This window comes from Centruroides sculpturatus, unplaced genomic scaffold (genome assembly GCF_000671375.1).
Source record: "Centruroides sculpturatus isolate CEXI.00-Female unplaced genomic scaffold, Cexi_2.0 scaffold77, whole genome shotgun sequence".
NCBI lineage: Eukaryota > Metazoa > Arthropoda > Arachnida > Scorpiones > Buthidae > Centruroides > Centruroides sculpturatus.
The window spans coordinates 47,734-60,088 of record NW_019384320.1 but is presented as its reverse complement, the minus strand read 5'-3'; the positions used below and the strand labels follow the sequence as shown (position 1 = coordinate 60,088).

At 28.6% G+C, this 12,355-nt stretch overlaps 1 protein-coding gene across 1 annotated transcript in view; it reads left to right on the top strand.

The window, feature by feature from the left end:
* The window catches only part of LOC111625042 (pseudouridylate synthase 7 homolog), a 55,419-nt gene that overhangs the window by 17,901 nt on the left and 25,163 nt on the right, over positions 1 to 12,355 (top strand). Inside the window, exons 7-9 of the mRNA XM_023368061.1 lie at positions 2,297 to 2,411; positions 5,313 to 5,456; positions 9,287 to 9,349. Of these exons, the coding sequence (XP_023223829.1) occupies positions 2,297 to 2,411; positions 5,313 to 5,456; positions 9,287 to 9,349 (322 nt within the window). The remainder of the gene's footprint in view (positions 1 to 2,296; positions 2,412 to 5,312; positions 5,457 to 9,286; positions 9,350 to 12,355) is intronic.

Sequence of the window (12,355 nt, the reverse complement as noted above, 5' to 3'; positions counted from 1 at the left end):
CGGTATATTTACCAATGCATTTTTTTTACCTGATTACCAGTAAACCATTTACTAGTAATGCAATCTCTAAATGGACTGGATAAAAATGCTCAATCTGTTAACAGCTTTGTATGTGAGATGAAATATTATCTTTAAGACTTATCAGTTATTTAAATTACTTAATTAATAAACTTCAATTATGAAATTATTTTGATCATTTGATTTTGCCATTTTTATATAGGTTACATTTTATTTAACAATGATTTTATAAATTTAATGATACATTAATTTTTGATAAGCTGTGCTGTATTTGTTTCTAGAATTGAAATTAAATGGCATTCAATTACTTTTAATTTTAAAATAATTTTCTTGATAACTTTTATACATTGAATTTTTCTTGCATCCAACCCAACTAAAATACTCTATGCATTTCTATTCTGATATTTTGATATAGTTCTTTATCATACATCAGTTTTTAGTTAGTTACATAATTGTTTGACAGTGATGATCATTATTATGAAAGAGCTGTGCACTGTTTTACAATTTTATAAAATTTTTATTGGAACAGTAGTTAAGAAAATTTGTGCTTTGATGATACAGATTCAGTCTTCAGAAGTTTGTTTTTGTGAAAATATTTTTGGAGATATAAAATTATAAATATACACAATGTGGCAGCCCATCAGTCTGTGTTGACCACAGCCAGTACAGCCAGTCACCCTGATTAATCAGCTTTTGTGACGTCATTGTGTGTGACCCTTTCTTCCTCCTCACCATGAGGCAAGCAAGGTGTACACATTTTTGCTCCTGTGTAGTTTTTATCATGTCGAACAATGGGCTCCATTATTGTTGATATCTTGTATGATTTCCTTGGATATCTGTAGCAGTCTCAGATATCGGTCTCTTTTTCTAAAAAAATTACTTCCAGTACACAAATATGGAGACTGAACATATAAAATTATTTTTACTCAGTAACTGTCAGTATTATGTACCAGCAATCAATAATTTTTATGCTATCTGCCTGTTTGGCATACTGGTGTGTTGTAGCTGAAAAATATCCTTGTGTACATATAAAATCTGATACAGCAAGCATGTTAATTAGTGCTAGTATATTAATAATAAAATATAGTTAGTTAAAACAAAATAATGCAAATTTCAAAATCAGTTATTGGTTTCATTAGCATATTTTGTTTGTATTCTGTTTTTCATATTATTTTGAATAATTGAAATTGAGTTTTATTTATTATATATGTATATTACTCATAAGCACATATTGATGTTAAACATTGTGACTGCAATTTAGAAATACAGTACTTGTATAAGAATTAGCCATCCAGTCATCTATAACAAAATAGTTAAGGTGCCAGCTTATTGCCTTCTGGGGACTTGGAATGAATCTGGTTGTCAAAAACCCCAGAAACTTTTCCAGGGAATGGTTTGTCTTGGATATATCAGGTTCTGCTTCATTGTTGGCCTTGCCAAGCTCATGACAAGCTTGATAGAAGGGCCTTCTTAATACATACAAGGAGGAAAACATAAAACATATTAATTTAATGCAATGAACTGTTTTCTTTATCTCACTTTCTGATATAATTGGAATATTTCATCTTGTAAAAGCGTCATGCGATTACAGTTCCTACATACTAAGATTAAATGCCCATAGGTTCCAGTCTCCATTTGCCAGTGCTATTTGCTCTTAACATCATTGTGCAATTTATTGAACTTTATCTCTACATTACAGATCATTCTATTGGTGATTACTGTTTCATTAATTAAAGAACAATTTTATTTCTACCCTTGTTTATTGCTTGCTTATTTCTTAACTATTTTCTTACCATAAGATAAAGCAACATCTGATAACTTACATTTTTGATTCTCTTGTTTTATATTGATGAATAACCTAATCAACAAATATTTATTGTATTTCGTTTACAACCATTGGTTGTTGAGTAAATAGATGTTTTGTTGCAATTTAATCTTATTTTGAGAATATAGATAGGGTGACTTGTGTTGGAATGTGATTCAAATTCAACCATAAGAAAGAGAAATCTCCTCCGAATGTATGAGTGTTTTTAGGAGTGAAATATGCTTGTAAATTGGGGGTTACACTGTATTTACAAATTAAAAAAGCTCTTTTTAGATCATGAAATTCTAAAATCCATAGATATAACAAAAACTGTTTATTTCATTTAATTATTAATTTACAGAATTTTACTACCACCGAATTAATGTTTCATTAAGATAAATGAATGATGTGATCAGTGATTTTTCTCAGAATTTTTTAGTTATAAAAATTATTAATTATCAAAAATTTCTTTAGGAAGAAGATCACGTCCAGTCTGGCCTCATTCAAGAGGGAACTATACTCATTTTGTGTTATATAAAGAAAATACTGATACTATGGAAGCTATATATGCAATTGCTAATTTATTAAGGTAAAATTATTATTTATAATTCTTGAGATTAACAACATTCAATTTAAAAAATTGACATAGTGATTGATAAAAATTGATAATATGACATTTTAAAAATAATTATATTTTCCTAAAAATATTTCAATTAATACATAAATTAATGAAATGGCCAAGAACAATAAATATGTATAAAATATTTACAATTTGGAAGAAGCAATAAAAGTCTTTACATTCTCTCCTTTCAAACTTCAGGAACAAAATAGTCTTTATGAACAGAGTCAACCTTTTATCTGAGGCTTCTTGTCTGCCTTGTTATGTAAAAATGTTTAAAAAACATTATTGTTTCTTCCAAATTGTGTATATTTTATAATTATATTTTCTTCTTTATTTTAATATATCAAATTATATCAATCTATATCTATTGTATGTAGATTGATAAAGTGTGTATAAATCGCTATTTTTAATGCTTAGTGTTCTGAGATATCACATATTTTTGTTATGGTATATCATAATATTTAGTTATTTTAAATGTAATAGATGCATTTTATTGATAAGCATCTAATTGAACAGCAGTTAACAAGAATTATTGCATTTTTATTAAATATACTTTGTTGTTAATTAAAAAAACTAGAATAAATTTTTACTATTAAATGTAATGTTATAGAAAACTGATTTTTACTACATTAATTTAATAAATAATATGCACAGATATTATATGATTACATATTGTTGTCATTTAATTAAATTGCTGATTAATACTACTACTAATAAGTAATTGAATATTAATATTTTTTTTTATTAGACAACATTATTTGTTTGAATAGAACAACTACAATGATATTTACCTTTAATAAAATTTTCAGAAGTACTTAGCTGAAAGTACTCAGTATTATTATGACTTAACATCATCGATAGGTTCTTGGAAACTGTGACTTTAATTAAGCAAAACAATGTATAATGAAACCAACATTACCATAGGCTAAATCAGGGTTGTCCAACCTTTTTACCTAATGGGCCAAATTAAAAATTTATATATATTCAGCAGGCCACAAGGGTATTTTATTTAAATATATGCTTTTAAAAAGTTTAAAATGTAAATACAAATTTTAATTAATTTAATAACAAATATATATAATTACATAAAATACTGTATTATTGACAGTAAAAAAATTATACTCAAAATAAAAATAAATTCAATATAATTTTTGACATTGCCTTTCTTTTATAATATTGTCAATATCTGCTTTTATGGTACTGGTATTAATTCTAAGAATGTTAGTTAAATGGGAATCACTCGGCAGTTTACCTATTTCTTTCATGAACAAAAAGAAATGTTCACAACAGTATGTTATGCATGTGTTGTAGTATAGTTTTCTAACATCAATTACATCATTACAACATCAAAGTGTATCCAGTGACACGAGAATAATTTTTACAACATTCCTTACCAAAATAAATGAAAATGTATTTGAAAACTTTAGGGTGCAGTGGGCCGCAGATTGGACATCCCTGGGCTAAATGATATAAATATGTTAAGTTTCTATAGCATGTTTCTGGTCATAAAAACATCAACAAACTTCTAAAGATCGAAAACTCTTCTAATATAAAAGATTGAAATTATGATTTATACTTACAGTTAAGAAAGATTGATGAAAACAAGATAACTGTTTTACTCAAATTTGAGAATCAGTTAGTGATGGCAGTCTTAATGGGTTGTATGGGAGTGAGGCTAAATTCTCATCACTGGAAATGCATAAAAGATGAGTAATAAAGAAGAAATACTTTCAAAAGGAAAATTGTAAAGAGCATCTACTCTCATGCCGTTTAAAGAACTGATGATTTCAATGGACTAAAGACTGTGCTGTATAATTTTAAAATACAAACAGATTTAACTTCAACATTAAATGATGTCTTACATTTTGTTAATCTATACTAATATAATAAAGAGGTAATGTTTGTATGTATGTTAGTTTGGATGTAGCGGGTAATCTCCAAAACTACTCATCCGATTTCAAAAATTTTTTCACCAATATTTAGAATGGAACTTCAGGATGGACATAGGCTGTATATTATTCCGTTAAACATGGGGGATGGACAGTTCTTTACCGTAAGCCTTCCCCGTAAGGCTTACCTAAAGAACTCTGCTTCTATTTATACTATTTTAGATGCGGTTTTTTTGCATTTTTGATTGTATTTTAATAGGGTACGTCAACAGAATGTACACTAAGAAGGGATTTTTCGATATTCCCCCTGGGGGGAGAGGGACAGGATTAAGGCTTACTGTGAAGAACTTGGCTTCTATTATACTATTTTAGATGCGGGTTTTTGCGCTTTTGATTGCGTTTTAATAGGGTACGTCAAGAGAATGTACACTGAGAAAAAATTTTTTGAAAAATTTTCCCCCACGGGGGAAGTATTATACATTTATAATAGATACATTTTGAGCCACAACAAGGCGTGGCGGGGTCTGCTAGTGTGGATTCATGTTATTTGAAAATGATATCAATCAGATATCATAAAAAGAAAATTCAGTTAATATTTTTATTGAATTGTGTTTGCAACTTCCAGCATTTATTTTTCACCTCATATAAGCAATTTTATCCTAAACAAAGAATATTCAATGGCAATAATTGTAAATGATTACAAATGTACTTGTATCTTTTCTCAACAACACTGAGGACTTGATGCTAAAACAGTACAAAAAAGAGTAATTCAGACATAAGTAAAATGTGTATACATATGCATTTTCTTTGTAAGTTTACATTTAATGTATATAATATAGCATTAAAAAAAAATGCACATTTTTTATTCTGTTTTACTTTCTATGAGAATAATATATATATATTAATATAATTATATATTTTGTTTAAGAATTATAACATGTAATATGATAAAAGTATTAAATGTTGATACAATTTACAGAATGCCAACATCTGCCTTTACTTTTGCTGGAACAAAAGATAAGAGAGGTAAAACAACTCAGATGGTGTCTGTTTATCGTGTTGCAGCAAATAAATTATTAGACTTAAATGGAAAATTAAAAAATATAAAAGTAGGAAACATTCAGTAAGTATAATCCAATGATAAATTATTTGAATGATAGAAATATTTCATCTTAAGCATTTAAAAAAAAAAGCTGTTTATTCATTTTGTCTTATATAAAATGTATTTTCATCCTTTTACTATAAAAAAATTTTGTCAATATATTATATATATTAATTTGAAATTAGTACATTAGTTCTTGTTCTACTTTTTAACACATGGAACCTTAATGAACCAAAGGAACCTACTGAGTAACCATATCAGTCTGTTTCCCATTTGCATTAAAATTGAGCCACAACTTTCTGGTATCCTAGCTTAAAATGTTTGCTTATTAGTAGATTAAAAAATAAATAAAAATAGAATGAAATATCAGCCATAATTCATTTTTAAAAAGCTTCTGGAGAAATACTGCAATGGATTGTCTGCACACTATTACTAGCTGAGTGAACCCCTTCCTGCCCACGCTTGAGTATGACTCGAGCAAGGTTCATAGCGTTACAAAAAACCGGGCGTTTGAGCCCCCGAAAAATTTTTTTAATTATTTTTGGAATGTTTTTTAGGTCCCCAAAATTTTTTTCCCGCGCAAAAAAATTTTATAGCGATTTTAATCAACATTTAATGACGTGCACTTCACGCTTTATTGCTTTTTGATGTTTTTTTAATGGGGGTTTTTTATCAAATTTAATTAATTGTTCTAAAGTTGTAGTGCACCGATTTTTCCTTTGGTAAAGTTATTTAAAGCTAGTTTCTAATGTCAAAAACGACCTCCGGTAGTTTTTTAATTTTTTTAATTAATAGATTTTATTATATATATGTTTAATTAATTAGGGGGGGTCAGAAATCGCAATAAAAATTATAATTTTTTAAAAATATTTAAAAATATAGGTTTAGTTCCTATTCACCCTACTTTAAACACTTGTCCTCCCCAGACGTCTATGAGAATGCCCCGGGAAATCCAACTCCAGCTGTGTTCAAGGTCATCCAGATGTGTAAACAGTGACTCATGGGTGTTAAATTTCACAGAAAGGCAAGACAAAATAAATGAAGCTTTTTAACCAAAATTAATGCATTTCTTTCGTTTTTTTTCAGTTTTAAGTATTTTTTATGTTTAATTAAAAATTTTTTTTAAAAAGTGGACAAGAAGGGGTTAATTTTGAATGGTGTACAATAAAATTTCAATTCTGGCTTCTTCAGTTATGTAGCCATATTGCTTACGTGGCCACTCCTGAAATTACTCTGTAAAACTTGCTGTAAATAATTTAATGTTTAGTTTTAAATAATTTTAAAATATAAATACAAATAAGCAAAAACATCACAATTATTGCAGTTTAATGCATTTTTTATCAAGTGCTAATTTGCAAATTTACTGGGGTTCCGAATGAACAAAACTAAAAAATTCTGTTGCACATATCATCATAAATCTTTGTCGGATGTTAGAAAACAATAAATAGAATGAAAGTAAACCATTTCAAAATCAGAATTGTGGTAGATTTTCAAATGGTGCAATTATAAAAAAAAAAAGTAGATTTTTTTTGCCTATGTTTACACTAAATTCAAATTACAGGTATACCTCGAGTTATGTCATTCTCGATTATATGTCGTTTGTCAAAAAAATATATGGAAAAATAAAAATCAAGTTTAAGTCATTTTATTTGACTTTATGTCCGTCTGCCACAAATATTGAAGTCATAATATCACTATAAAAGCGCACAAAATCATATTAAAATATATACATTTACAGTAAATGTTAATATAATCATCATAAATCCTAGAGAACAAAACATGAAAACATCTGTTTTTCTGTGTTGTCATCTTATTTAGCGATCTTTAAGTGCTCAATATTGGTGTTTTCCATGGTAACTCCAATATCTACCATTTGGCATCGTCGTCAGTGCCACTCGATATTAGTAAATTTAATATAAATTAGTTTATTTTCTACTGTTGCAAGATAATTTTAATAACTGTATTTGTTATTTAACCTTACAAAATAATCTTATTTTATAATGTCTTAGAGCAAACCACATTCACAAATAAAGAGTCCGTGATGTACTGTAAACATCGCCAAATTGCAAACATGTACATTTACAAGTATGTAATGTACATACATGAATTCGTAAATTTAGATTACTTTTTTCTGTACTATATTAAAAACTAAAATTTATTTGTTTGTAAGCTTAAAATAGATTTGTATTAACCATATATTATTAAAGATTCATTTATAAATAAAATACGAAACTGGAAATGGTTATTTGTGGTTTAGCCTAGTGACAAATAAATTCGGAGACAAGTGAATTCGACTTATATCGTTTTTCGACTTAAGTCGCCTCTCCTGGAACCAATTACCGACATAAGGCAAGGTATACCTGTATTTACGCTGAAATTTATATCAATAAATCCTTACTTATATACTTACCTACGTATCAATTTAAATGGGAAAAAGTGATATTTAACATACTAATAATAATTACTGTAAACTTATTCATTTTCAAACGTGAATAATTTTTTAAAACATCAACAATGGTCACTCTACAGCAACATGACACCAAAAAAGTCACTCCCATGGGTGTTAATATAATACTTTATTTAGTATATTTTATTTTGAACATTTATTAACTTGTATATTGGAAGCAAAATAAAATGTCAAAATCTAGCAAAAATAACTTTTATTATTGATTTTTTTCAATTTAAGNGGAAAAATAAAAATCAAGTTTAAGTCATTTTATTTGACTTTATGTCCGTCTGCCACAAATATTGAAGTCATAATATCACTATAAAAGCGCACAAAATCATATTAAAATATATACATTTACAGTAAATGTTAATATAATCATCATAAATCCTAGAGAACAAAACATGAAAACATCTGTTTTTCTGTGTTGTCATCTTATTTAGCGATCTTTAAGTGCTCAATATTGGTGTTTTCCATGGTAACTCCAATATCTACCATTTGGCATCGTCGTCAGTGCCACTCGATATTAGTAAATTTAATATAAATTAGTTTATTTTCTACTGTTGCAAGATAATTTTAATAACTGTATTTGTTATTTAACCTTACAAAATAATCTTATTTTATAATGTCTTAGAGCAAACCACATTCACAAATAAAGAGTCCGTGATGTACTGTAAACATCGCCAAATTGCAAACATGTACATTTACAAGTATGTAATGTACATACATGAATTCGTAAATTTAGATTACTTTTTTCTGTACTATATTAAAAACTAAAATTTATTTGTTTGTAAGCTTAAAATAGATTTGTATTAACCATATATTATTAAAGATTCATTTATAAATAAAATACGAAACTGGAAATGGTTATTTGTGGTTTAGCCTAGTGACAAATAAATTCGGAGACAAGTGAATTCGACTTATATCGTTTTTCGACTTAAGTCGCCTCTCCTGGAACCAATTACCGACATAAGGCAAGGTATACCTGTATTTACGCTGAAATTTATATCAATAAATCCTTACTTATATACTTACCTACGTATCAATTTAAATGGGAAAAAGTGATATTTAACATACTAATAATAATTACTGTAAACTTATTCATTTTCAAACGTGAATAATTTTTTAAAACATCAACAATGGTCACTCTACAGCAACATGACACCAAAAAAGTCACTCCCATGGGTGTTAATATAATACTTTATTTAGTATATTTTATTTTGAACATTTATTAACTTGTATATTGGAAGCAAAATAAAATGTCAAAATCTAGCAAAAATAACTTTTATTATTGATTTTTTTCAATTTAAGTTGACAAAATTTTGTTAATTTTTTAAATTATAATTTAAATGAGCCTGAATTTAAATATAAGTTATTTTTAATATAAAATGTTTTATTCTTTCAGATATAAGAACATGCCTATAAAATTGGGTGATTTGTTTGGTAATCATTTCTCAATTATTTTGAGGTATACTAACTTTTTATTTGTGAATATATTTGTGAAAATGATGTGTTTTATTTATAAATTTAAAAACAAAATGGAATTTATAAATATATTTAGTGATAAAACTGAATAAATGAAAAAATATTAATAATTAATATTTTTTCATTTATTACTTTGTCTGAGAAAAGAACATTTAAAATATTTTTTGAAAGCTTTTTCTAATATTAGTATATTAATGATTTAGGGTTGTCTTACATGATACACTACCACTAATATTTTGTTGGTTCAAAGAATGTTTTGCCAATTCAATTTTTTAAGTGATATGGTGAAATGACTTGCAAGTCATTCTGAGCTTGTACAAAATTGTGTTCATTTCTCCTGAAAATGGTAAGAATGCAATCTAATGTGATTCTGATCTCATCAATTTGTTCAGTGATACAACAATGTGTGAAAAAGCCAACAGATTAGATTTTTGGTGATGTGATTGTGACCTCTCAAACTAAAGTAGCTAATAAGTTACAACTTTGTTCAACTGAGGCAAATCTTTGCATTTCAGTAAACAAAATGTTAATAGTAGTGGTCAGCAAATGTCAGCTAAATTTTAATTTAATATGTACGGTACATATATACATTATATGTTAAATACAGTAGAGCGTCAATTATCCGAAAGAATTCCACTTGGTAAATTTAAAGTTTTGCTAGTGCTGTAGCACTGCAATCTTTGGCTATATCTTGGGCTACTCAAATATTTTACGTTTTTGATACTAAATTAACTTCTGAAGTATTATTTTTTATTGTTTTTATATTTTTCAATATATTTATTTTGTTTGTACAAAATAAAAAAAAATAATTTTTAACGATACAATAGTCTTCGTTAGGCTTAACATCGACAAAAATTCAATGCAATGCGACACGCAACGGAGAAAAATTTCAACATCGAATACGTTAAACTATTTTTTCGTACATAATCGGTTATCAAAATATCAGTTATCCGAACAACCCCAGTCCCCAATTGATTCGGATAATCGATGTTCTACTGTACATATATATGCCAGGTTTTATTTATTTGTATAAAATTCAGCTGTAATTCTGTACAGAAATACTTGTTTTATGAGAGACAAAATGAAGTAATATAAAGTTAAACTGCATTTTCAAAAGTCTTTATTTTATTTTCTCAGTGAAGACCATTCTACTATAAGAGATATAAATAAAAAAGATAAACAATTGCTTTAGTGTAAAAAAAAGGAACAAATTCAAAACTTTTTATGGTGATAAAAGTATTTTAGTTGTGAACATCTAGCCAATGGAACAGGCTATCCTCAGTAATAAGGGAATGAAGAGAGAATGTTATAGAATTAGCAGTTAGAATAAGACAAAGGTAACAGACAAGGCAAAGCATTTCATGGTAATGGCAGTTAATATGATTGTTTAACTGCACAACACACCAGAATCAATATAAAAAGTGTGACTCACATTAACCAATACACTGGTTAATTGGTTAATGTGAGCCGACTTTTTATAATATGATTGATTTATGAGGAACTTCCAGATCAAGAAGAGTCCATGACCCTGCTAATGACATAAATTGAGATGGATATATCTAAATAAACAATTTTAAGAATAAAAATTAAAATATTAACAATAATATGTAACATTTAAAAAATAATGTCAATGCAATATTTTAGCTATGAAGTAGACCAAAAATCATTGTTTTGTGTTGGAATGGGAAATAGAACTTACCTTAGAAAGTTGTATCACAAATATCTGACGAATGTCTGTCTCTTGCATCAGATGTTTGTCCTGTCAGATGATTGAAATCCTAAACTCTGATTGGAGCAAAGTTAGAATAAAAAGGGGAAAAAGTCACAAGTTCAGGGCAGTCTACAGAAGAAATTTGCCATGTATTAGGGGCAATCAAATGATAACGAGACAGACTATATAACAAGTGTGGGAAGTTGGTAATACAGGTAGGTGTGTGTATAAAAGTGCCCTCAATTGGGAATCAGGAAGGAACATCGTGAACGTTCACTGCTGTGCCATTTGTCTGTTAGACATGCTCAAAGTGAGGTCAGTGAGTCGTGTGTGCGTCCAACATCACTATGGAGGCCCACTGCTCGTTGACTTTCTGGAACACAGCGCCACAATTAACGCACAGTGGTACATGGAAACTTTGCAAAAATTGAAGCGTGACATCAAATTCAAATGCCCAGGAATGTTGACAGACAGCATCATTCTGTTGCAGGATAATGCCTGCCCACATGTTACCAAGGTTGTTTCGACTATGCTGCAGAAGTTTTGCTGGGAAGCCCTTACACATCCTCCATACAGCCCCGATTTCTCCCTATATGATTTCCATATTTTTGGAGCCCCGAAGAAAGACATTCGTGGCCGTCAGTTTGCTTTACACAAAAAGGTGCACACCTGGGTACAATCATGGTTCCGTAGGCAACCACAAACATTTTTCTATGAAGGAATTGACTGTCTTGTCTTACAGTGGGATAAGTGTATTAACAGTTATGGTGGTTACTTTTTAAATAATAAACAGTTTACTTACTTTTTTCCCCATCTGTCTCGTTTTCATTTGACTGACCCTAATAATTGACGGTAGTCCATGACAAAAGGAACTTGCCACAGAAACCACAGTCCATGACCAGAAGGAATCTGCCATAATAATTATAAGAAGATAGTCTGCTTCAACTCTCGCATTCTCCAAGTTTGATTGACAGAGGTATTATCATTACTTTTAACCAATTGCAAACTTTCTCTCTCATGCTTAGAGGTGTATCCTAGATAGACTTGATTTACAATAGGTTATATTGTGTATCTTGACTTATGTATCTCTTTTGCTTTATTTTATCTAATTAAACCTTTTGTTATTTGTTAATCTGTTTGATCTCCTTGTTGAGTACAGACATTCACCTCGCTATGATTGGAATCTACCAGCAAATCCTCCCCGCTCGATAAAATATAGCCCTCCATTTAATATCTAGATTGTAATATTGTGAGTTAGGGTGCAAAAATTCTACCCTA